Source organism: Platichthys flesus, chromosome 24 (genome assembly GCF_949316205.1).
Source record: "Platichthys flesus chromosome 24, fPlaFle2.1, whole genome shotgun sequence".
Lineage (NCBI taxonomy): Eukaryota > Metazoa > Chordata > Actinopteri > Pleuronectiformes > Pleuronectidae > Platichthys > Platichthys flesus.
Window position 1 is genome coordinate 11,643,019 of NC_084968.1, and position 26,842 is coordinate 11,669,860.

Genomic DNA, 26,842 nt, shown 5'->3' on the forward strand with positions numbered 1-26,842 from the left:
GACGACTGTGACCCTGCAAACAAGTGTTATGCAACCACATCGCGCCCCCCCCACACCCACCCCCCCACCCACACAGTCTCCCATCCCTCAGACCCTGCAGAACTGCATGTTCTCCATTGTGCTAAAACTTTATTTTTTCCCCCCTTTCTCCTTTCTCGGACATTCTTTCAACATCCGAGCCTCCTCCTCAGACGCGGGGACAGAGAACCGCCGACTGTTCCAAGCTGGTGGCCATTGTTAGTGGACCCCCTGTGCAGGAAGCAGCTTTGTACCCCCCCCCACCCTCCACCAAAAAGAAAAACTAAAATATGTCTCCCTGCAAAACAATGGCATGCCTCAGAGTGTGTGTCACACCACGAAAAGAGAAGCAGGTTGATCCAGTGCCTCGTGAAACCAGGGAACGTGAACCTGCACACGTGTGAGTCACAAACGGGCTGTGACACCACAACCTGCACCGGGACGCACAATTACACACAGGCTGATGTTCTCATTGAACCGAGACTACTGTACAATACTGGTTCCACACCAAACACTTGATTAAATCCATGTTTTCTGCTGTCAGATCTAAATGTGCATCCTGATGTGATTTTGGACATTTCTGCATAGGGCTGGATGATGAGGCCAAAAAATCATTCCAGGATAAAAACCAATATATCAGTCGATATCGATAATTATTAATTTTTTAGGTTTAAACAATGGATTTTTGAAGGTTGTGGTTTTAAACTCTTCTTTTTGTAAAACCCTTGACAGCAAAACACTTCACACAGGTTTAGGTAGATCAATGTGTCAAGTTAAAGCAATATATAAATCAGACTTTTCATATTTCGTTATTCAGGAAAAATATATTGCGATAATTATAGATAATGTCTTATTTCCCAGCCCTATTCTGCTTATATGAATTTTCCAGTCATCCACTTTATTCTCAATATATAACTAATTCAATTCAGGCGTTTATTGTCAGTGAACAGCTGCACAACACAACTTAGGTGCAACTCCTCTCAGTGCTACAAAGAGACAACAACAATTAAACGAAATCAAGGATCAAAGATCAAGATGAAAGATCGACCAACAACTAGCAATCAATACTAGACAAGTGGCAAACAATACTTAAACACGTATTTCAGAGTAAATTGCCCCTTCCTCTTATAAGCCGAATTATCCACCCGATCTTAACGACCACTATAAACAACAAAAGCACATATTGTGTGATGTGTAATTGCAGGAAAGGACGAGAAAACCTTTAATTGACAGATTTCTGATCGAGGTTCAGCGTGAGTCCGATAAAAGTCCACATTTTAGAGGAAAAGATCCAAACATCTCCAGACTCCATTAACATTTCTCACAAGATAAAGAGTGAAAGCAACATTTTAACACAACACGTGAGTTCGAGGTGTTTTAAAATCTTACCTGCACGCGTTCATGCAAACGACGATGCTCGTGCGCCTCAGGTGAAGTTTCCAAAACTCAGGTGCAGGGTTGTAGTCCTGTGCGTTCAAACACGCACACACACAAACACACACTGTCCTCCAGCTTGAAAACACTCCAGTGTCATTTACAGCAAACACACATATACACGCAGGGTTGATGCTCTACGGAAGCCGCGGGGACAGACTGGTATCCTCGTGCCTCTGCTCGGTGCGCGTGTGTTACTGACTGAATCCCGGAGCTTGTGGGAGAACCGCTTAAAACGAAGCGCAGGCGCGAGCACGTCACACGCGTGGACGAGCACTTGCGTCCAAGGGGCTGGATGGCGTGGAGGCGGGAGGAGAGGAGGAAGAGAGGAGGAGGAGAGGAGGAGGAGGTAACGATCACAAACTGAGGAGTCACATCTATTCGTTTTACTTATAACAACATTTATATAAAGGGAAATAATTAAAACTCAAAACTCCATGATCTTTGTGTTTCACTTAAATATGTCTCGTTCTATGCAAATACACCCAAATACAGCCTGATGCATTTAATGTCTTTGGAAAAAAATGGAAATTTTAAACCCATATTCTTTTAACCCATATTTTATTGGGTTGTTTTGGTTGTTTCCTTCCTTCCCTCCTTTCTTTTTCCATCCTCTCCTTTCCTTTATTTCCATTTGTCTGTGTTTCTTTCTTTCTTTCCATCCTTCCTTCCTTTCCAAAAAGTGCTATATGAGTACAGCTATTTATTTCAATTATCATTTATTATTATTATTAGAAGAAGAAGAAGTAGAAGAAGAAGAAGAAGAAGAAGAAGAAGAAGAAGAAGAAGAAGAAGTTAATAAAGCCGGTTAAAACACTTCATCATCACCAAACACAAAATTGACAATATCAATATTTCAAGTATTTTTCAATAAATTTATAAAAAATAGGACATTACACTTCACCAGTTTGTCCAGAATCCATCCATCCATCCAGCTTCAGGGGTCACTGGGGAACTGGAGCCAATCCCAGCTGGCATTGGGAGAGAGGCGGGGTCCATCCAGGACAGGATGCCAGTGTTGTCCAGAGCCGACATATAGAGACAAACAGCCGTTCATACTCACGTTCATACCTACAGTCAGCTTAACTTCTCCAAGATTTTATTTTCAAATGTCTTGTTTTAATCTTAATAAAACAGTTTACAGTGATAGAAAACTGAGAAAATCCTCTAATCCTCAGATTTGATAAGTTGAAACCACTTATTGACACATTTGCTCTTTAGTTTGTACATTAATATTAAATATTGATACACATGGTCGGTGAAAATGTCCAAAACGTTGGATTCTCATGACAATATAAGACTTGACCTCCTTTCCCAAGCCTGTGACGACATGCTGCTCCAACTGAAAGTCTCACTTGACTAAATTCTAGCACATGTGCGACGCCATACTGGGAAAACATCTGAAACCCAGTACCTCTCATTTCCATCACATTGCGTCACCGTCTGTCTTTAATGGGGATCGTTGGGCTCAGTGGCTCAGATGTGCTCCCAGTGTTTATTCTGGGGGCATTTGGAACAGTGGCAGAGGAAAAACTTTAAACGGTTCCATGTGTGTGCGCGTCGTCTGTACACGTGTGTGTGTGTGTGGGGGTGGGTGTGTGGGGGTGTGTGAGTGTGTGGCTGGGTGTGCCTGACGCAGGGAAACAGTAGGGCCCCTGTTTCTCTCTGGGTTTGGCCCAACAACAGTTAGGTTCTGGACGTCACAGTCGCCTCGGGGCCTCGCTGGACACACTGGAACTATTCTTGGGGCACCAGTGACATAATGGTCCATCTCAACGCAGGCGCCCACCCTCACCATATATCTGCTAACGGCCAGCAAGAACAGTGTCAAACCAGTGTCAAACCAGTGTAAACCGCGGCATGGGGGCAGCTGCTGCTCTGGAACACGTGAGAGCATGTTGTGACCTGTTGCATTGAAGGTATATCGTATACTCCATGTGCCCAGGGAGGGAACCATTGAGCGAGTCCCTGTGCCTACAGAACACACAACATAACACAACTTGAATCCTCTTTTAGAACATTATAAAAGTTGATCTAAATGCCATTTGCAACATTTATTGATATTTCTGGATATCTTATCTTTGGCCGTGTGGGCAGAATTGCTCAAGGGATGAAAATAACTGCCATCAACACAGAAACTGGACATTTATGGTCCCCAGAGGATGATATATCCTCCTGACTTTGATCCCCTGCCCTCGATATTTACGGTTCAGAGGATATCTTTGGAACTGTCAAATGGATTTAGTGATGTAAACTTTTCACCCCCTGAGAAATCATTCAACCCCGGTGGTTAAACAGCAAAGCTTGTACAAATATAAAATATCTGAATTTGTCTTACAGCGAAATGTGTCAAACCAATCAGGACAAACTATACTGATTTAATTAATATCGAATCCTAAACACTGAGCCTTTAATATATCAGAGCTTGAAACCTTAGCGGGTGTGGCTGCTACAAATCCTACAACAGCTAAATAGGGAGCTTTTATTTGAAAAGTCCTGAATAATACCAGATACTGAAACTAGTTCACAAACCTCTTCCCAGGTAGTCACACGTCAATGTGGAGGCAACAAAGACGACCTCTGACTCCAGCGGGCAGCGTAGAGGAAAACGGGCGGTTCAAGCAAGTACAGAAAGTCGCAGAAAATAAAAAGCTCCTTTGACGGACAAAGTCAACACAGTCCACAGCTGAGCTGCGAGGAAATTTAAAGATTTCTAGGAAAAAATCACAGTGTGTGCGTGTTTTACCAGACCAAGGCTGAGAAAGGGGAAAAAGAACGGCCCGTTGATTAGATTAAGTTTTTATTCAGAGATTGGAAATAATGTCTGACGTGGGACAGAAGGATTTTATTCCAACTCCAGTGAATCAAAGATGAGAGGAGGCCTGATTCCAAGAAGGAGGTTTACCTAGTTATCTGCTACTGGAAGAGTTATTATCTCTGTATGTGATCTGTACTGTAGTGGCCATGAAGCGTCTGTAGAACACAAACAAAATGATTCAATTGTGGGAAAAAGTACAAACTGAAAATTACGGAAGTACAATAACACTATATGAACCACGGTTTATTAATGGAAGAGTTTTATACCCACTTCTCTTTTTCGACATTGTAAATCAAACGCCACAAGCTGTGAGATACACACGTATTTGCACTGATGCATATCTCCAGCTTGTCAACAGTGAAGACAGTGTTCCAGTCCAATATTTGTCTGAGTCACGGTGAAGTAAAAGTACAATACAGTCTGTCCGCAAGTCAAATTATCTGGCAAGTCAGCGGCCATGTTGGCAACGCCCACAGGCGAAGGGCAATTGCCTTAGGTCTCAACTGTCCTATGTGTTTAGTACTAATTAGCAAGTATTCACACAATTAACTAAGATGGTGGGAAAACAAACATTGTAAATATCGGCATGTTAGCAGTGTCATTAGTATTTATCTCAAAGTACCTATAGCTTCCTGCGTATATATATATAAATGGCAGAAGGAGAATATGTGTAACATAATATACTTTAGCTGTTGTTGTTTAATAGTATTAAAGGCTTTTAAACTCAATGGCTTATTTAAAATAAGATTAATTCCAGGTAAAATAAGTTAAAATGAGAAAGAAGCACAAAACCCTCACTCACAGTCAAAACCATCAGACTTACTTGTGTATGTTTTTGTCACACGTGAGACACATGACCAGCAGCATGCCTCAGTGCGACATGGGGTGTGTGTTTTCTGCCAACGTCGTCTCCTGTGGTCACACCAGTTGTTGTTGTTTACGTAAATAACACTTACGCACACGCAGAGCAGTTACCTTCGAGGAGGAAGTCGGGTGTGGCCTGGAGATATGAAAACAGGAATGGTGACTGTAGAGATATGGGTCACTCGCTGTTCTCAAATATTTACAATAGAGGACATGAAGGGACGCAGGTGTTTGTCCCGTACCACGGGATAATGGCATTTTATTTTTATGTAAATTCTCTGTAAATGTCAAGTTATAGGGAGAAACTTAAACATAATGGAGTTGATGTCAAGTTTTTATCAATCATAATAAGATTTTACTGGTTTTAAGACCAAAACCAATGCAGGATGTTGGGATTATTGGGAAATAACAATGGAGAGAGCATGAAAACCCCCTGAATTTGCAGACTTCCATTGGTTTGACCCTGATCAGAGGACAAAGCATCTCTCCCTGACTGAAAGTGAGCAGATTCAATCCTGTGGAGTGTGAATCTCTATCCTCACTCACTGGTTACACCTCCCAGAACAAGTTCAACAGGCCTCTGGTTTCATACGGGGAAATGGATCAGTTTCTCAAAAGAGAAGTCATCGACCGGGGGGGGTTCATTGTATTTGCTGGCCTCATTGTTACGTCTTCCTGTTATTCGCTGTAATTCAAAGGAATAAAATCCGAGGAAATTTCTTAACAGTGAGAAAAGAGAAGAAATGGGCGGCTTCCACTTCTGATCATTTGGAAATCTGACATTACCCCATAAATTGTGATTTCATAGTATGAGAGTTTTTTGCAGAACTACAGGGGTTTCATTGTTGCTTTGAAAACTAACCCCCTCAACACAACACAAACACACACACATTCCACTCCTTTGCCTCCTGCCAGTGAAGACTCCTCGCAGTAGAGCAGTAAGGGAGAGGCGCTTTCCTCAGGATGTTACTCCAGTAGCTCATGAGCTGCTGTGTGTGTTTGCAGTCGACGCCACGATGCACATCACAAGCTGCTGGTTTTGGTGGAAATACAGGAATGTGTGTAGCTGCTGTGCAGCTGTTTCCCTGTTTTGGTCAGTGAACATGAGAGGGTGTTGGCTTTGTAGATGCCACAATATGCCGATTAAAAATGTTTAATTATTGTGTGAAAGTGTTTCATTTACTGTGGGATTTACTGAGGGTTCATTCTAAAGACCTGTGGGAAATCTCAACGTAACGAATCCCAGAGTTTTATACCAAACTCTGGGATTGCGTTTTATTTCTTGGTTCCCTTTAGTTGACTATGTCGCCATTCTTCAATTGCTCAATTACTCTGGGCGAATGTCTCAACTCTATATAATAATTGATGAAATGACAGATTCCCAAAAGTGAAGCCAAAGCATCTCTATCGCCCCCTGATGGCTGCAGGTCATAAACCTCACCGTCTCCATGTTGGTGGACGGGGAATGGATCAAACAAAAAAAGTCAATTGTACTTATTTTTTTCAGGAAGTGCAATCTTTCCACACACCTGTCTACAGCTCAACAATTGCACAGCAGCCCTGAGGCTGTTACACAAAAAAAGTTAGAAAGAAAAGTGTGTTTACTGTGGCAACAGGTTGACCTGTAGGTCGGTGTTGTCTGTAAACTCGGCTTAGCTCAGTTTTTCCATACTCACACACCTGCGGTTAAAAAGGGAAGCCACAGGTTCAACAGAGGTGTCATCAGCAGTGATATAAATATGTTTCTGATTGATTTGTGAATGAAAGGATGTAATTCATCCCAATATAGTTGCCAACGATAGTTTTTTGCCAGACGCTTCCTGAAAGTGAATTCCTTTGTGCCCCTTACGAGAACAGATTAACTGGACACGGTCAAGGAGCTGTGCCAGAATGAGACACTTCTTGTATTTCCCTTAAAGGAAAGGTGATTGTGTATTTACCTTTACCGAAAATCTACCGGCAGTGTTATTATTAAATTTTTTTCAACTGTGCGTTTGGCCAGAGTCCCGTGTTGAGCAAGTGACCGAGTGACCCGACCTTTAAAACGTATCACATGACTCAGGCCGTCTGAGGGAAGCTACACAAAAAAAAAACACACACAAAAAAAGCCACCTCTGCCACCTCTGACTGCTGCTACACTCACAACTGGCTCCAGATGTCCTAATAAGGCATGTTAATGGAGCTGAGGGAATGACACCCTGTCTGCTTTTTACCATTCAGTTATCTTTGCACCAGGGTTGCGTCAGTCAGCTGATGAGCTAATTTCCTGCTTTTCTTTTCATTTCTCAGAGTGTGTGTGTGTGTGTGTGTGTGGGGGGGGGGGGGGGGGGGTTGTTAGGTATGATCACAGCAGACAGGAGGAGAAGTTTGGGGACTTTCCTTAAATCTTAAGTCTTATGTCCACGCTGTCAGGCTGATAAGGAGATAAGGAGATTTCTTGAACGTCTTTTTTGCAGCAAGAAACTTTAATCCAAAGAGAGACAAACCAATTTTGTGACTTTCTTAAAATTAGAATATTTGGACTCTTGTGGCCACTGTATCTCCAAAGAGTCCTATTCATGATAAACAGACTAAAAGGCGTTAAGCCACTCAAGCAGCTCTTATCACAATTCTTTGCTCCTTTTGGGCGTTTCTTTGTTTTCTTATTGATGTGGCGGAGAAACTAATCAGGGATTTTATTTTCAAAGCAAAATAAGGACCAAACATGGACTCGATGGAATCTGTGCGAGGGAGGTTCCACTTGGGATTCCTCTTTTGTTTTGACTGTGTCTCAGTCCCAGTCCACCGGCCCTTTCTCATTCTGTCATGTTCAGCCCTTTTGAGATAAGCTGCGATAGATGTGGTGTTGACTGCTTTGTTGTGGAAATGCACCCGAGCTCGGGGACCAATCAGAACCTAGACTAAACAGGACGAGGAGGTGGCTTCCTGTACGGCCCCCCCGACAGGGTCGTTGTTATATGGGACTGTTCTGAATCTGCAGGAAGGACTTTCTCAAGCCGGCAGCCAGAGGAACAATGGCTGGAGAAAACGAAAAGTTATCCAGGTCAGAATGATGAGTTGGAACCAAAAGCTGAAGTCCAACAAGTATTTGTATGATGTCAGATTGTTTCATGAATGAGAAACTCTCATAGACACGGACCTGGATATAAACCTGTGGTATTATCTGCTAAATGAAAGGTCACCAACTGGAAACAGGTTTTTCTTTTTTAGCTCCTGAAAATGTCCCGATAACAGGAAATGAAATCGTCACTTGTCATCTGTCACTTCACATGATATTGTTGTCACTCCCGGCATCACGTCTAAACGGCTGACCATTTAAGTTCATGTCAAGAGCAAAGAGGAGGTTGTGTCACTTTTCTTGAGCGTGAGACGGTTTATTACATAACGCTGACATTATTCACACCTAATGAACGAGAGAGACGGCTTCCTGTGCGTCAGCTTGAAAAGGTCAATGGGGAAAAAAGCTTTACAGCAAAGTTCTAGTGCCGTCTTTAAAACAGCATGGGGTCAAAAGTCCTGACGTTTTAATAGAGAGGTAAAGATTCATACATCTGGGTTTTAAAGGTTTAACATTTAACATTAGCTCTGCTCAAGATCAAGATCCAGAAGCTAATTAGCTTTAGCATAAGGTCCAGGAAGAGGAGGAAAGATGATCTGTGCTTTTCGACCAATCGTAAGTCAGTCACAGCTGTCAATCATGAATTTCAATCTCTTTTTAGAGAATCAAATAACCAATTAAAGCCAAACCTACTACACTTAAGAACGACCTTAAAATGCTCGGTTTACGTCCCATCCACTAACATGGGAGAGACAGGATTCATGAGATGTGCTGCATGTGACGATTAAAACGTTTTCCATCGTGTCATCCGTCTTTACATCCAGTCTGTCTTCTGAGCATATTACCTAGCTGCGTCTTTTTCTTACTCTCACATGTGCTCTTAAACCAACCATCATTTTCTGGTGAGAGGCCCCTCTCTCTTTCTTACTCACAGTCCGCTGACTAATACCGTCTACAATGCCTCTGCCTCCCCTAACAGCCTGTGAGTCCTCTATAGTGCGTCTGTAAAACCCGTCAGGGGGCGTCTTACCCACGTCATCGGCAGAGCCGGAGAGGCCGCTGATGAAAATTGACGGCAACGCTCTGGTCTTGCTGCCTGCGTCCAGCCAGCATAGCCATTAGTCAGTTACAAGGAGTCACACCGGCCCACTGGAGCTATTAATAGAAACATAGACAGCTTTATTTTCTCCAGGAGAAAAGCCAGCCCAGCTGAATCCCCCTTTCCCTGCTCATTTCCTCCCCACCCTCCACTCGGCCATGTACTAAATGTATTTTTAGTCTCAGGCAACTAAAGGCTCCTATTTAGACCGAGACTTGTGTGTAAAATCAACACAAATCACAGGAGCGCATTTAAGATAGAAGAGCATCAGGGTCCACACGCGGCAGGCTGCAGGTTAATGAATACAAATCATCATGTGAGGACTGACAGTGACGATCACTGACATGTTTCTCTGCTGATTCACTCGTCAGTTATTACCTCAAACCAGACTTTCACACATGACTTCACCCACTGAGGTCTCGTGGGTTCACAGACAATCATTACACGGCTCTTAAAACAGAAGGACGGTAAAGAGGGGACAAAGTTTTTTTGGACACAATCCATTTGTTGCGTGTATTTGTTTTTCATCGAGTCAAAGGTCAGATGGAAAGTCATGAAGAAGTTCTGAAATACTTTTAAGCTTTGAAAGATATTTTCTGATTTATTCAAAATAAACACAGTCGATTGAAAAGCAGTAAATAAAGAAGCAGCAAGTAGCTTAAAATGTAAATACTCAAATGAATTAAGTGTACTTAAGTATTCAGTTTGGAGATAACATTTGTATACACTCCAACTATAGTCCCCTTTCTTTATTGAGGCTTGAGTGACGTCAACCAGCCAGAGGGGTTCCTTGTGTTCTACCTGCTGTGGGTGGGTCTGCGTTGACAGACTCTTAAAACACATAATAAACAGCTGGTATGGAGTGTGAGGTAAAACATGAGGTATTTTGATTTGATCAGCTCACTATTTAAAAGCATGTGTTTGTTCCACCTCATGAACTGGGATGCCAGATTAAGACAAATTCATTTGACAGGCGGCTCTAGAGAAAGACATGTGCTTCCTCTCTCTCTCAATGACTCATATCTTCAGATCCACTCCGTTCAGATCAATCTTTATATATATATATATAGATTTATATATTTCCCCAAGGGTCTAGTTGATGAATTTGTTCATTACTTCTCTCACCACATGGTTCTCAGTTCCTCTAACATGGCGCTCAGTTGTCTGGGACTTGCCGTTATGTCTGAAACAGTTCATGAGATCATTCTTATTTCTGGTGCTGAACATCTCACTATGATGACATGTCCACACGTGCGTCATCACCAGATCTTTCTACTGAATATTACATCTTCACAGCTCCTCGACACCCTCTGTGAGATCCAGCCCTTTTTATACTATACGAGCCCTGGATGTAAAACTGCATAAATCTGTTAAACACACAGAAACAGAAGCCAAAGGCGTCAGTCTTCTTATTAGTAAATTAATCCACGGCTTGTGGTTGGAAATAAAGACTCAGTTGTGGAGGAGAACTAGAAAATGTAACCGCCGAAAATATGCCATAATCCACTGTGAGTCATATTTTGTATATTGAGTGAAAATAATAAAACTTGAGTGATTCATGAGAAAGTATTTAACCTCAACAGTACAGGATGTGCAGTTCTCCACTGCGGATTTCCAACACATCCATAAATCTCCCTGAATGAGGCACATCAGCTTCTCTTCCAGGAGCTCAGACATAAAACTCAAACCACAAGTCTGAAACCCTGCTAGGGCTCCCTCTAGAGGCGGAAATTATTATAACAACCCCATAAAAGCTACACACTGCTTGGGTATGAATGTGTCCAGTGGATTTCTACAGTGATTTATAAAAATTAGGCCTTATCTTCCGATGATGTCTTAGGGTAAGGTTTAAGGAAAGCTGGTGGGAGCAGTTCGTCCCAAAAGCTCAGTGAAATGCAGGACAATCTGCAATCTAGAGTTTCATACATGTACACATAGAAATGTTGCCTCATAGATGAAGGTCAAAGGGTCAATAAATCCAACAATCTGGGTTGAGCCACTCAACATCCAGAGCATGTTTCCTAAAAGTCATTACTAATGGACTGATCCAGTCAAGGAGAAACTCGGACCTGACAGAAGCCTCAAAGGTCAAGAGGGCGCCACAATATCATCTTCTGAGGACCATGAACATTTAGCTGTAGAGCGTCTAAATCAAGGATAATCTGCAAATAGAAACAATAGTTATTTAAGTTGGTTTAACAGTTTGCAGTTGTTAATAAGCAGATAATTAAATGGATTTTGGGTCATTTCATTTTAAAAGGGAAGGTTGATGGACCGAGCTGGAAGGCCCAGTGAGTCACAGGCAGCTTTATTTAGCACAAAATGTAAAAAACTATTTACAAAAACCATGTAATAAACCTACGGGCCGATTAAAGAAGGCAAATGCACAACAGCAAGCTAACAAACAACCAAGTGACAAATAAAATCCAACTGAACAACCAGACAGAGCAACATGGGACATACATGCCCCCAGGTTAAATCTGCCCCCTGGTGGAGGTCAAAGAGACCCTGCTGTCTACGCAGTGTAAAGTTTTGTTTACCAGAAGTTATTGTGATCTCAACCTGTCTGTGCAGGTTCTCACGCCGGCCTCCCTGTTACTCCAGTTCAGCGAGTTGTGTTGATTCCTTAAGCAGACGACCTGAGAACATTGGCTGTAAAATGGCCTGTTTAGCTCTGATACTCTCAACTGGCTGCTGTGAGAAACTGAGGAGAGATTTCCTGTAGTTGACCAGGACCTTGTGTATAACTGGGCTGTAAACAGTTCAGACCTTGTTATTGTTCTAGGATCAGTTGTGTAACTGTTGTATTTAAACACTGCCAGTTGTTAGAATAGTGTAATGCTGTGAATGAAGCTCCAACACTTTGCTCCGTTGAGCTCCACTTTTATTTAGCTTTTTATTGTTTTTGCTTCAAACCATCGATCTCATGACTTTCAGTTTAATGACATTTCACATGTTGTATAAGTTCCACTGTATTTTAATCAGTTACATCCCTGTGGAGTGAATTCAGATCATTTTTACAACTGATCTGAGAACATTTTACTCATATAACTCATTTGAATTAATGTATATGATGCAATATAAATCCAGTTTATTATTACTTTGAACTACATATGATTTGTGTGAAAGTTGCTGCATGAATGAAAGTTTCATTGAGTGACTCATTCAGACGAATATATTGCAAAAGTCTCAAACGAACAATAAAAAACAAACGAGCTGTTGGCCCCTCCCTCACCGAGCAGCCAATCACAATCTCGTACCTTGAAGCGAACTGTTGCTTTGACCAATGGCGTTAGAGAACAGGCGTGACGCTCCCCCCCCCCTCGTCACTGCCTCCGTTCACCCCCGGTTCTCCTTCCGCCTCTGACACCGTGAACGCTTTCTCACTTCGCCCGGTCACCTCGTCCCTTTTGCCCGTCATGGATTTCTCCATCCGCGCCGCCAACGTGGAGGACTGCAAGGACATCGCGCGCATGATCATGGTGAGGAGATTGGGGGGAGGGCGGGGGGGAGGAGGCGCGTGTGCACGTGCAGCTCGGGTGAATGTGTATGTATGCTGCTGTGACGTCACTACCTCGCTTTCACGTGCTGGGGTGATGTTGTTATTATTAGATCTCAGACGTGTTGTTGTAGGAGATGCAGCTGATGTGCGTGGAGCTGCAAGAAGAACATGTGTGAGATGCATTTCCTGTTTTTGTCAATAAAGTTAAACCACTGGGACTATTTTTTTCTGTCTGTCTGTGTGTGTGTGTGTGTGTGTGTGTGTGTGTGTGTGTGTATTTATCAGGAATATAAATAAATGGTTTCTAATGTCTGTCATATACTTTGTTCTTCTCCCACCTCTGCAGGAATTGGCTGAGTTTGAGAAAGTAACGGACCATGTGAAAGTGACTCAGAGAGGTAACTGTACTGTGAGATGTGATCTATGTTGACCTGACAGTAGAATACAGTCGACCTTCATGAGAACAACTTCACTGGAGGTCAGAGCATCCAGCAGCCGGGATATAAGAGGGGCTTCGGCCATTAAACAATATTAATCAATATCATTATATACATGCGGTACTTACTGCTCCTGTTCTATCAGCCAGCGATAAATAAAAACATTTATATTTCTACTGTTAAACGTGATCTCCTCTGTCTTCACGTCACATAAAAAATCGATTTGACCTTCAAAATAACAAGGTGAACTTCAGTGGAGTGGTTACAACATCAGAGATGCTTGTTTTTATTTTCCTTCCGAGCACTTAGTGAACTTTTCAACCTGCCGCCTATTAACATTTAACAGGATAAGGAGCTGGGACGATCGTGTGATTAGATCTGAGGCTTCACAACAGCTACTAAATGAACCTTGGACATCTTTTTTATCTACGATCAACGTTCAGTATAAACTTTTTTGGAACAATTCAACATAAACAGAACAAACTGATAAGCTGGATAAATCATTCATTACACTCCCATCGATATCTGTCGTATTGAGGCATCAACTATACAACATCTAGAATCATCATTCAGAATTACCAACTGTTTAACTAATCTAGAGAACCAGCCTGTTATTGACACGCACCTCCTGGTTGTTGCTCGCAGACTTGGAGCAGGATGGTTTCTCCAAGAACCCGTTCTTCCACGGGATCGTTGCTGAGGTCCCAGAGCAGCAGAAAACCACAGAAGGTGAGAGAGAGAGAGAGAGAGAGAACCGTCAGTGAGAGTGTTTACTTACAAATGTGAAAAACCAGCGAGCACCAGCAGCAACTTACACAACGAGGCTAACACACTGCTTTCCCCCTTGAAATACAGTGATGAGATCTTTAGCCTACACTCTGCTGACCAGCTAACACCGGCTCTTCACCGTAGAGTCACCAAAACTAGAGCATAAGGCCACTGAGCGCCAGCAATTCATAAAATTAGAAAGGATGAACCGTTATGAGCAGAAACAACATGTGGTTTGGGCTGATAAGGATTTGAATAATAACACAACTTGTCTTTGTGGACGGGTTGCTCCAGGTCACATGAAGATCGGCTACGCACTTTACTTCTACTCCTACAGCTCGTGGTCGGGCCGAGCCGTCTACATGGAGGACTTGTACGTGATGCCAGAGTTCAGAGGTAGAGTTAAGAGTCTCAAAGCCGTGAATATAATTTGTGATAAACACCTGGGGAATATAACCAATGGTTGATATGTAATAATGTGGATTCTCTGTTTCAGGGAAGGGCATTGGGAAAGCACTGATGAGCAAGGTAGCACAGGTGAGTACCACACACGTCACCCTGCCTCATGTCAACACAACTCAACGTGCAGCTGTGAGTCTCATTTCATGTTTGCTCTCTTGAAGCTGGGCCTGGCCGCCGGCTGCAACCAGCTCAACTTCACCGTTCTGAACTGGAACAAGTCCTCGGTGGACTTTTACCTGAGCCAGGGCTGTTACGACCTGACGGATAAGATGGGCTACCACTGCATGCGCTGCGAGGGAGAGGCCCTGGAGCACCTGGCCCAACCCTAACACGACCTCTCGACCTCGGTAAACCATGAGCTCCACCTACACAGTGCAGGGAAACAGACTCAGACAAAAAAAGTTGCTAAGCTCCAGCACGTTCAATTAATTTCTACCGATACTAAATCCCCGGCTTGATTGAAAATCCTGATTATTACCGATTTTTTTTTTATGATCGAGCCTTGCAAAAAATATGCACATCTCGGCTGCACACAGGATTTAATGCTAAAAGCTGAGGGAGTGTTCAAATATAGTTACACAACCTGTAGACTCACAAAATAAACTACTGAAATCCTCAGGCTACTTAGCTTAGCAATGCTAATGCAGGCAGTTTACGTTGGGGGAAGATAAAACACACCGTTCATAAGATTAATCAATTGTCTTGTGAGGTTTTATATATGCACAGAATCACTATTATTAAATCTTCACAAACAGTGTCCAGTAACCGCTGCTAGAATCTGATTGGCCGATCGCTGTTTGCAGGAGGGGCTCAGCAAACACTTAATTGGCTCAAGTATTGGAATGGGGCCTTTGCAATACATTTAAATAGTTCATAATTGAGGGACCTTAATCTGTGGTATATGTGGTATTAGGTGTGTGTGTGTGTGTGTGTTTGTGTGTGTTGTGGGGGGGCGCCTGTATTTGAAGGATCAAGTAAAAAACATCGTCAATCCAGAAGTGAAATAATCGTTTGCACAGAGATCCAGATAAAAAACAGGATGTGTGTTTTATTGTATGGCTGTTGAAATAAAAAGTGGGTTTGTGGTTTCCTGTCATGATTAACGATGACAACCGATGACAACCCCCCCCCCCACTGTAGAGCTGTTGTGATACAAGTGTCGGCATTTTGCACTGTTCTCTTCCATGTTTAAGCCGTGTACATAGACGGATGTGAGGGTAATCAAAGTGTGCACTGAAGGAATCAGTGGGGATTGAACCTAAAACCTCCCTCCACGCTGCCAGACAGCAAACTCTGGCGGAATCTGAAAAACAAAAAAGGAAAATCTTGGACTGGGCTCGGAGTGCGTCCTTAAACCTGTCCGGCTCAAATGAAAGTGGCACCACTCTGGGCTGCACTTCTGTTTTATATCCAGTGTGTTTAAGAAAAACACAAAGAGGACTTCTTGTATCATTTCCAGCCATTTACTGAAAACACTCAGCGTTATATTTAGTTTGTTTTCTCTCACTCTAAACAAGTAAGAACCACTAACCCTCCTCTTTTGCAGCTTTTGCAATTTGCATTTATTTTCATTCTTTTGTTTACGAAATAATTGAGCGAGGAATGTGAAGCTGTTTTTCTCCATCCTCGGGACATTGTGTGGTCAAATAGTCGCGTGGTTGTTTGCTTCGGAGTCGAGACGTCAACGTGGAAGAGTGTGTTTGGTGCATTGTCATCCGTGTTGTTACAGAGTTACACAAAGATCGATAGAGTCCAGGGGAAGATGAAGAAGAGATATTTAAATTTTCTCACAAGTACGAGCCAGAGCTACAAACTATACAACGTGTGACTCATGTTTCCACACAATTTCAAATATTTCCAAAATAAAGTCTAGGTTCAACCCTGATTCCTTTCAAATCCACTGAGAACTCAGCAATAAATCAACTTAAATGTGCAACGTGAAGATTTTAGGGAGCAGGGTGTGATTCTCACAATCAGTACGCGTAGATAAAAGCAACAATGTTGATGTCTTAAGGTTGTTTCCTCAACTTTGGTGCTGTGGAGCCTAAATGTGTGTGATACCCAGTGTGCCACATGTTCATGTTCATGTGATGAGTTAGTAAGTGTGTCTTCAAATGTCACCTGCGGTCATTACTTTTTTATATGTGTGGGACGTTGTCTCTGGAACGGTAGCATTTACGTAGCATTTAGCTCTACCAGAAATCCTTACTCTATAAATGCAATCGCAAATACCAAAAGCCATATTAGCTTTAGCCTAGAGAACCTGCATGGAATTCAAATGTTGGTTTCAGAAAAACATATTTTAGGCTAAAAACACAGGTTGTGTTTGATTTTTTATTTGTTTGATTGGTTCAGCAGCAGAGGAATAAAACCTGTGAGAGTTAAATAAAATCTGTTGTGTGAAAATATAAAACACTGTGTCGACTTCATTTCTTTCCCTCTGAGTAAATTCATCCATGTAATCATTTATTAATCATTTACCAGGAGTTATGAGCTTATATGGATTCTATTGTATATGGATATAGACGCATATCTATACATAGACTACAGAATATGCATTCATGGCAAATAAAGTACAAATAGAACTCTTGTTTACTACTCTAACAAAAGGAGGTAGGAATATCTTACTAAATTGCATTATGAATAATAAACTGAATAGAAAGCTGCATGTGCTCCCCCCCCTCCCCATCCCCCCACTACAATCAGACTCCATTCCTCCCTCTGCTCGTCTTCCTCAACCTTCACTCTTCCCCCTGCAAGAATCATTAAAGAGCCATTACCTCCTTCAGCCCTGTGTCTGCTTCTGGGTCAAACTCCACAACAACCCCCCCTGACATGATGTGTGGCTGATGGGTTGAATGTTCACATCGTGTTCGAACACCGTTTGTGTGTTAGGAGCAGTTGTTTCTGCTTTGTGTCTCTTTCACGCACCAGGACGCTCGTCGGACGCAAAGCACATTTCCTCTGACGGCTTCAGGCTGTTTCACAGACCGACAGTAGATGGTGGTAACACGCCAATGACAGGCAGCCTTGAGCCAACGCAGGCAAGACAGATGATTGCTAGCAAGCTGACAGGAACAATCCCAGTTTTCAGATTCACCCACAATTTGGGTTTTTGCTGATGTTTTTGAAGAACTTTGGGAAAAACGCATATTTTGCATTTTAAAACCCTCCACTGAATTAAAACAGAGGAAGCTGTCTCTCTAGCTATAACTCAGTTTAGTTTTGAACTCTTGCTTAATTTTTTGTCCACTTAACGGTTCACAGGTTGAATCCAGTCTGAAGTGTGTGGAAATAAATCAAATCTCTTATAGAAAACCTGTCTTTTCAGACGTATAACGTAATCTGAGTTAGTCATTGTTCAGAACGACAAACTTTTACCTCCCCCGGCTTCTTCAAACTATTCAAACTTAACACTGGAAAAGAAAAGTGAATTAGTTGTGAGATTCAGCCTAAGCCCTTTTTGATCTTTGTATATATATATTTGTTTCAGTTCCCTTATATATTTATTATTTCGTACCAAATTTCTTGAAGATATAAAATTATAAGAGTGACAGAAAGATCCTTAAACAACAGACTGAGGAACAGAGCCAGGACCCCATCACACCAAACACTGTTAAACACACACACACATCAAGGGCTGTGACTGACACATACACAACCCACCACACTGCAACTGAAATACAACATTCTTGCCTTATTCTTTGTGTTGTATACATTATTATTTACTGTTATTATTGTTAATCAATATTTTACAATAATATACATCTTGTGTAGACAATTTCATTTGCACCTGAGTACGATGACAATAAAGATTTTTGAATCCGAACTAAACAATTTGACACTTATTTCATAATTTGACAGTAATATCTACAGTGGCTCACACAGGCTGTTGATATTCACTTATACACCAGCGCCACCGCGTGGTGACTCGGGGAGGTGTTTCACGCGTGAATGGCACATATTCAAAGGCAATGCGACTTGATGAAAGTAAGCGAGACGCGGAGGAAGTGGTCGATGTTCTCGTTGGTTTTTCTTACTGCGGAAGCCAGCTGCTATCACAACATCAGAGTTCACCTCCGAGTCCCTGTGCGTAATGTGTGCGTGCGTGCCTGTGCGTAAAACCCTGCGCACTGCCCCCGCGTGCACCAGCAGCAGCAGCAGTCAGTCAGTCTCTAATGGAGTGACCCCCCAGCACGTTGGCTGAAGGGAAGACAAGAGCGCTGAGTCAACGAATCACAGCGAGAAGGATGCAACAGTTGATGTGCGCTGTGAGTTGCACAGTGTTCGGCCTGCACGCACTCGGAGGATGGTGGCTCGGATGCGCGTGGAGGAAGGATCGGGTGTTTCTGTGGCTCTGAACCCACTTCATCAGTCCCACTGAGGGGAGAATTTAAAAACGCATCTTCCCCTGCAGCTGGCGTTTGCAGTTGCGCGCCCCCTGTGCCACTTCTGCGCGTCTTTCCCCCCCCCCCACCAAACCAGAATGGACATTTGGATAGGAGCGCGTTCGGAGGCACTCGGCGCTCCGCTGGAATGGAGCTGAAGTGCGGATCTCGGGTGGTGGTCTGCGGCGGCGGTGAGTAGCAGCGCGGTGCCTCTTGCGCCAACGATGCATCGGATTCTGCAGAGGAGGCGAGTGCGCAAGCTGCGGGTCGTCTGGGCGTCTCTGGCCCTGGTGGCGCTGTCCCTGGCGGCGTGCAGCGCGCTGTTCACGGCGTGGACTTGGCGACAGACGCGGGACCTGTCCCAGTCCTTCAAGGTCTTGCAGGACCGCTTGGAGCAGGTTCGTGTCACACTTTTTACAACACGACCCTCTTCCGTTAATGGCATGCACATTTGTTGTTTTCCTCTTACGCACCATCAAGTGTTTGTTATGTAACTTCTTCTGTGTCTGCGGTTACGGGAATCATCGTGGGGGGTGCACGGAAAAAATGCAAGTCTACACTTCAACCCTAATAGTACCCCCCTCCTCCTCCTCCCCCCGTGCACGAACTCCACTCCACTATTGTATTGCACCATTCCTCTTTTTGGCACTTTTACTGCTTACCAATAAGACCAGTCAAAGTTGGTGTGCTTGTGTTGTGTGTGCGCGCGCGCCCCCTTCCTTCCTCCGCCTCCAGAGATTAATTACTCTGGTGCCAGTTGTGCTCCAGTTTTATCTCAATTTACTGGAAAGGCCTCTGCTATTTGGCATGTGAGCGCTTTATACCCAACTGGCTGCTGCTGTGGCTGCAGGCCTGAAAAGTGTGGCAAGTGTAAATCATCTGCAGCCAGCTTGAGCCTCTTCTCATGCACGGGCTCTGGGTATGAAGCACAGTTTGGAATTTTACAGGAATGACTGTAAAGCTCTGTGCAGGCTCGTGCAGAGTGCAGCTTCTTTAAACTTCTTGTTAGGCTCCAGCCGGAGGTTGCATCACAAGGTGAATTATTTCTAATGAAGCAGCCAAAAAGGAGCTGATGGAAATTCTTCTGGTTTCGAGTTCACAGTGCTTACAAACCCAGGTTGCACTGGATTTGAGATCAGGGGGACAGCAGATTGGCTGTGGATCATATTTGACAGACATGCACACACACACAGGCACACACACACACATGCATGAGCTTCTCCCACACACACACATGCTCAAACACCCCAAAAGTGGACACGTGGAGTGTTGATGCTGGAGCGTTTCCCAAGGGGCCCCACGTTCTGTCCATTTGACTGTTCGCCAGCTCCTGATGAGAGCCAGTGAGTGAACGTCTGGAGAGTGAAGAGCAACTCGCTGCCGACGTTTCCACAGTAGCAGTAAATTTAAAACACACTTTTCCCCGAGCCACTTCTCCTTTGACTTTATATAGGCCTCCCTCGGTCACTCGGCGGAGCCCCGCGCCAAGCCTTTCCAACATTGCTTCTGCCACAGAACTAATTTCTTAATGAAAAACTGGGGAGCAAAGACATGTGAGGAATGCGAAGCACTAAAAACACGCGTTAGGTGTCGCAAGCCGTCTCGCAGGAAGTGGTTAGACCTATTCTGAAGCGAGCGTGGCAGCAGGGGCAGGATCCTGGAAAAGATGAGACTGTTTATGTGGCTGGCTGGCTGGAGGAGGCCGCGTAGGACATGTGCCAGAAAACAGTCATAACAAACTCATTGGACGTTTTGTTAATAGTGTGGTTTTCTTTTTTCTCTCTTTCAACAGGTGAATACACAGAGGAAGGCCATCGTCCAGCTCATTCTGGAGAAGAGGGAGCTGCTGGTGGGGCAGAGAGTGAAGAGAGACGGTAGATTGCAAACCCCAGAAACAGAAATTCAGTCCTGAGCCTGGTTTTTCTTGCCTCCAGTGCCACCAGCAAACGTTCTGTGCCTTCCAGCCGTCCAAATCACCACAGACACAATATACTTACCAACTGCACTCTTGTTGTTTTTCTGGGAAGAACATTTAACACAAACGCGGGCCAGCCTCGGCCCACATGCCACTATGGTCAGGCCTAGCGGGCCGCAGGCACTACCCGCTGCTAAAAGTTGACACAGGAAAAAGTAGGCAGCTGGATGACTGCTGCAGAAATTACAGGTCTGACCAGAGCGGCCTCGGAGCCCAGAAACCCAGCTGGCGCGGGACTGAGGCCTTGTTGCACGCTTTTGGGCAATGAAATATGTTTTTTTCTCTTTCCCCCCCTGAGCACACGACTGACACAGCTATGATTTGTTGTGAAAGCGGTGATATTTGATGACCTATCATTGCTGTATTTATAGCCCCGGCTTGCGTCACCATCACGGGACTGCTTGATTGTTCACATTTTGTCCAAGAGTGAACCCTCGCGACTCCGAGGTGCTCCGGTGCAGCCGGGGGATGAATATCACAAGATTTTGACAAAAGGATTCATTTAGAGAACGACCGGACCTCGCCAAAACAACCATGTTAATATCCTGCAGATATTAGCTTTTTCATTTTGTGAGCGATATCTGATTCTCTGCTTCCAAAATGCATTAAAACAGTGTTCGGAAATCCACGGCTATCAATAGAAAAAAGCCCAAAACAGCTTTTTCCAGTTTGTGGAAAGTTGACCACCGCGGTGCAGCGTTTCAGAGGGACACTGCCGTTATGTTCTCTCTGATGACTGACAGCCTCAGTCTGGAGAACCTGGCCGGCCTGAGGGCTTTACGCTCGCCCCGTAGCAAATCCTAAATCTACAGGGTCACCCACCTGCGAGTTATTTTAGCAGGGACTTAATATTCCTGTCCGATGGCAGGGGCCCCGCTCCACACAGAAAGCACTTCATGGTTCACACAGTATTCAAACTATATCTGTGTTTGAAATACCTCCCCGCAGGCCAGATTGCAAAAAAAAAAGCTAAAATAAACCTTTAGCGAGTAACAAGAGCAGGCGTTCTTCAGCTTTTTACTGTTGTGTTTTATTTATTGTATTTATTTGAGCAGGGGCCATAACTGTTGCTTCACTCTTAATCGCCTCTGTGAGGGTCAGAGAGGAGCCAAGGACCTTTTCCACTCTCCTCATCCGGCACTTCATTTCTCTTATTTAGCGAGAACATTTAAAATCCCTCGTCCTTCTCCATCTCGTCTTTGTCTGACCCCGGCAGCACTCGCACTTCTTCATCGCTCCTCTTCTCCGCTCACTCCGCACTTTCTTGATGACTGCCGACCAGCTGGCACTGAGATTAGCCCCCACAGGGGAAAAAGAAAAATAAAGGAGGCACACGCTCCCGACCGAAAATAACAGTTTGAGGAAATATATTGAGGCACGTGAAAGGAAATCCTTTGCCCATCTGTTAGCCGCGTTAGGACGAGCCAGGTTCAGACTAAATGGCCGCAAATTAACACACTCTGTTATTAGACAGATACAGATGGGAATGATTGTTTTATCAAAAAAAAAAAGCCGCAGCCGTTATTTTCTTTGCCATTAAAACTCATATTCTGTCTGTCTCTGCCTTCCGAAAGGGGGGACGCTTCGAGGGAGGAATGGAAATGGAAAGAAGGCAGCGTCTCATTTCGAGAGTAAGTGGCTTGGCAGATCTCGTGTAGCCTTCTCATGTAGCATCTGCTGAAGTGGTTTCAATCCTATAGTCCTATACAATTGCAAACCCATAAAATCTTAATTGACTTTCCCCCGTTTTCTTACTCTTTTCAATGTCTCTTTTGCTTTCCACCAGTAACCAAAGTCTCCTCTCAGCAAGGTAAGAGTCGTAAAAACTGAAGGATGGAGGATAATCTGCAAAAGCTCCCGTCCATGAGATTAATCACCCTGGATGTGTGTGTGTGTGTGTGTGTGTCTGTGTGTGTGTCAGTGGGAGAAGGTGGTGTGATAAAGGGCTGGGAAGAGCGGACGTTGAATATGAGCAAAGCGGTGAAGTACAACAAGGAGCTGGGCACCTTCACGGTGGAGAGGGCCGGCGTCTACTTCCTGTTCTGCCAGGTGAGGTATTGCTGGGAGTTGTAGTTCATAAAATTGAATAACACAGGAGGAGGTTAGCTTGGGGCTATTAAGGCTTCTAAACCAACAACATCGTGATGATGGCAAATATCTGGCCCTACACTGCCCCCTATCATTCATCTTGGTATTGCATCGCGCGGATGTGCAGCGTTAATTTCCGAGGACACACCGAAGCGACACACAATACAGCCATGATGTGTCCTTGTGAAGAGCAAGTATTTTCGGCCTTAGACTTATATTCATTAGATAGAGACAAACATGTGTTGTTCTGCTGCCCCCGAGTGGCCAAAAACACAATAATGCATCTTTAAATTGTATAATTCCATATATTTATTTTGAAAATCAAAGTCCAAATCATAAAAGTGTGGTATTTGGTCCTGATGCTGAAACCAGCTACTAGATTATGCTTTTAAATAACTCTCAGGTCCCGGATAAGCTTTGCACAACAGTAAAAAGACATTTCTTTTAAAAGTTACATGGAGTTTCAACGGCACAAACAAAACTACCACGTTTGAAAAGGAATGCTTTGCTCTTAAATTAGTTTTCCATATTCCCTGAGGTGAAGTGATGAAAAAACCAGAGATCTCTGTCATATTTTGCAACTCGAGAGAATAACTCAGAGCCTTGTGACCAAGCTGTGTACTGGTATGTGTACAAAACCAGATTGCACTGGTATGTGCATAAACCCAGAGTGTACTGGTATGTGTCATGTTTTTTAGAGAGGTGAATATCAGGTTTAGGGCCAGGCGTCCGTCTTGTCGAGGTCTGGAGGAAATGCAGCCAAAAGGGAAAAAAGAACAGGATTCTGATAACAGGATCTTGGAAGCACTGGTTCGTTTTCTGACTGAGCAGAAAACCAAAGGGTGGCTGATTCTCTTCATAGCTTTTCTCTCTGGAGATGAAGCTCTGTGATGATCGTCTCCCTCTGCTCCCTTCAGGTGCTGTTCAACGAGCAGCAGACTCCGTACGTGAAGCTGGACGTGGTGACCACCGGCCACAAGCCTCAGAAGCTGCAGTGCATCGAGGGCTACGCCACGACCCCGTCCGCCGGGCCGCACTCCTTCCACTTCGTGAAGTCGTGCCAGGTGTCCGGCCTCCTGCGGCTGGACCGGGGCACGGAGCTGCAGGCCATCACGGGCTCGTCCTTCCGGCTGCACACCGTGGGCAGCCCCTCCGCCTCGCCCCACGTCTTCAGCATCTTCCGAGTCAACTGAGGGAAACTCATCTCACTGCAACGCGACTTGTTTTCTGTGTGTGGATCTTTTTCCTTTTTTCTTCCAAAGTGGTCAGAAGCAGCCGGGGGGGCAACCCATCCTGCTACAGCCGCTCCTCATAGACGCTCCTTTGAAAGACAAGCCTGACCTTTGTGGGACGATGTTGGGGAAATTTTCATACAACCAAAACCCAAAGTGGACACGAGGCCTCGATGAATGTCTGAGAAACACGTGCGATGGAAGCTGTTGTGTACATAAAGGGACTCACAAAACAAAAGTTCATCATCTTAGCCTCCGTATCATGTAACAAATAGTGCTTCCACTGTCTTTATAAGACTGACAGTAAAGCTGTGCATGCACCTTTCACTTTTATATCACCGGTTGCCTCAAGAAGCTGAGAGCACATCTGCAAGCATCAGATCTCGACGCTATTAAAGCCAAATGAGTTGTCGTTTCATATTTTATACAATACAGTGTGTGTCTGTGAGTGTGAGAGAGAGAGAGAGTGTGTGTGTGAATCCAACAGTTCTTGTTTATACTGATCTTTGCTCATTACAATCCAATGTGCGTTTTTTTAAGTGTGACGTTGCCTCTTCACATACTTTGTATATATGTCACACACGTGTTTCATGGGTGCGTTTCAACTCGACAAAAGAAAGTGGAACATTTTAAATAACGTGGATTGTGAATTTGTGCTCTTTTCTGAGGTCAAATTTGATTGTAAGGTATTTTTATACGTCGTGTCCTTGGCTTTACTTTTGAGAAGTGAGCACAAGTTCTAGAAGTGTACAGCTTTGAATATATATCTCTCTCTTTTCTGACTTTATTATGTTAGAGGTAACGAAACACCATTTCCTGCCTGTAGGTGCGTCACCTGTTAATCATACCGTTAATAACACCGAGAGGAAATCATGGAATAATATCGGGGAGGAAATGACACATTCAAGATTTAGTGACAATTAACTTAAGAGATTTTCATTAAAGAAGGAGCATCGTTAAGACTGTTATTATTCTGTAAAGTTCTTTAAAGTCAACATGTCGCAAAAAACGACAAAGTAGTTATGGATTAAATCAAATTCACAAGATTCACGTCCGAATTACAATGTAAAGCTAAATTGGAGCGCTAACGTTCTCGTGGATGCTAAACATCGCCATTTTACTCAGGTGACATTAGCATTTAGCATCGCCACATGCCAGCACACGTACTTAGCCGTGGTAGCTGCTAGCATTGTTTAGTTTTTGCGTGTCACATTGCAAACTCACCAGTTTAGTAAGAAATTCGTCTTTATTACGACGCCACTTCACACGTAGCCTTAGTTGTACCAAAGGTGCTAATAACCAAACGTTAGCCGAAGTGCAAATTATTAACACTGTAACTTTCAGCGTGATAGCATGCTAACATTAGCATTTAGCACAATGCCCTTCCACTCGGAAGGTCGTAGGAAACTCACCTACTCCGACTTCGTGCAGACTGTTTCGCCCAATTGGGCCTTAACTTGATTTTCTTTTTAAAAACCAAAGATTCGGAGTCGTACGACACCAAAACACAACTGTACGACAAAACCGTTAAAACACAAAAATTCTCCGTTTCAACTTGTTCTCATTTTCTCCTGTCTCTGTGTTGAGCTTGTTTCTCCGACTCGTTTATTTCTGAATCTCTCTCTTTGAAATGCAAACTCCTTCCTTTCTGCCTCCTGTAATATTTCCCGCTGCACCACCAACAGCGTGTATTTCCAGCCGCGGGTTCGACTCCCACTCTTGTTTATAAGTAGTTTTTGTGGACGAGGCCGCATTGGTTTCTCCACAGCACTTTACTGCGGAGAGCGCAGACTTTTTTGTTTGTTTTTAATTGGTGCCAAACGTTCATGTTTTCAAATGGAAAAAGTGTCGACATGAGACATATATCCTGTTTGATTTCCTCATCGTTTTCCTCTTCCCTTTTGTGTCTCCCCCGCACCACTTGTACGACCACATGCACCTCACATTTCCCTGTCAGCACCGATCAGACTGCATACACACACACACACACACACACAGACACACACACACACACTGAATCCCGAGTGTCCTCTGCACACACACACAGACACACACCAGCAGCCATCTAAATTTTCACTTCCTGAATCTGAACCTGAACCACATTGCTCAAAGTCTTTGAGGAAAAACATGCCTCGTCCCTCCCCCACCACCCTCACACACTTCCCTGTCCAAACCCCCCCCCCCCCCCCCCTCCACCAAATGTCAAAGTTTATTACCACCTCGGAAAAATCTTGCGAAGTCTGGGGAAGAAGTTTTCTGTAAAAAAAAAAAAAAAAAAAAGATGATGTATGCCGCGCCTGGACATTTATTTTTTATTATTTCTTCTCAAGTCACTCATCATAAATGTTGAATAAACTTATTTTTATGTTTTTTGGACAGTTGTACTTTTTAGATTTCTTTTTTTCCCTTTTATTTAATAGTGTGAAAAATGAGCCTTGACGGGTGAAGAGCAGAGAATGGAAGTCATCACCGTGTGGTCGGACGTCTGGGCTGGACGGGGATAATCAGATCTGACGATTAAAGATGTTTTAATGAACCCACAGATTAATATTACTCTGGTGCTTCCCGGAGCATTTAAGTGTCTCTAAGCAAACTGTTATGGTTTCATTGGCCTGAAACTTTAATTTCTCTTTCCTCACATTGTTCTCAACACCAAGCAGCTTCTCCACGTCTCAACTCGGGGGCTGCGACCTTCGGAG

The 26,842-nt window shown here is 43.8% G+C and overlaps 2 protein-coding genes and 1 long non-coding RNA gene across 4 annotated transcripts; 2 read left to right on the forward strand and 1 right to left on the reverse strand.

Moving 5' to 3' along the window:
- Positions 1 to 99: 99 nt before the first annotated feature.
- Positions 100 to 9,309, reverse strand: LOC133949762 (uncharacterized). Of its 2 annotated transcripts, none has more exons than XR_009920181.1 (4): positions 9,223 to 9,309; positions 5,094 to 5,270; positions 2,357 to 4,425; positions 100 to 2,151 (listed from the first exon to the last, which is right to left on the reverse strand). It is a non-coding gene; the product is annotated as an uncharacterized LOC133949762 (long non-coding RNA). The 2 variants fall into 2 exon arrangements; XR_009920180.1 differs by having other exon boundaries at positions 2,350 to 4,425.
- Positions 9,310 to 12,630: 3,321 nt separating this feature from the next.
- On the forward strand, positions 12,631 to 16,873 carry LOC133949746 (thialysine N-epsilon-acetyltransferase-like). Its single transcript, XM_062383728.1, has 6 exons — positions 12,631 to 12,773; positions 13,140 to 13,191; positions 13,876 to 13,959; positions 14,293 to 14,394; positions 14,495 to 14,535; positions 14,622 to 16,873. Exons 1-6 carry the CDS (start codon positions 12,711 to 12,713, stop codon positions 14,787 to 14,789), a joined length of 510 nt encoding a protein of 169 aa, XP_062239712.1. The 5' UTR covers positions 12,631 to 12,710; the 3' UTR covers positions 14,790 to 16,873.
- Positions 16,874 to 18,242: 1,369 nt separating this feature from the next.
- tnfsf12 (TNF superfamily member 12) lies at positions 18,243 to 26,517 on the forward strand. The gene is made up of 6 exons (XM_062383723.1): positions 18,243 to 19,246; positions 20,641 to 20,722; positions 22,398 to 22,454; positions 22,610 to 22,633; positions 22,745 to 22,872; positions 23,829 to 26,517. Exons 1-6 carry the CDS (start codon positions 19,073 to 19,075, stop codon positions 24,102 to 24,104), a joined length of 741 nt encoding a protein of 246 aa, XP_062239707.1. The 5' UTR covers positions 18,243 to 19,072; the 3' UTR covers positions 24,105 to 26,517.
- Positions 26,518 to 26,842: the final 325 nt, after the last annotated feature.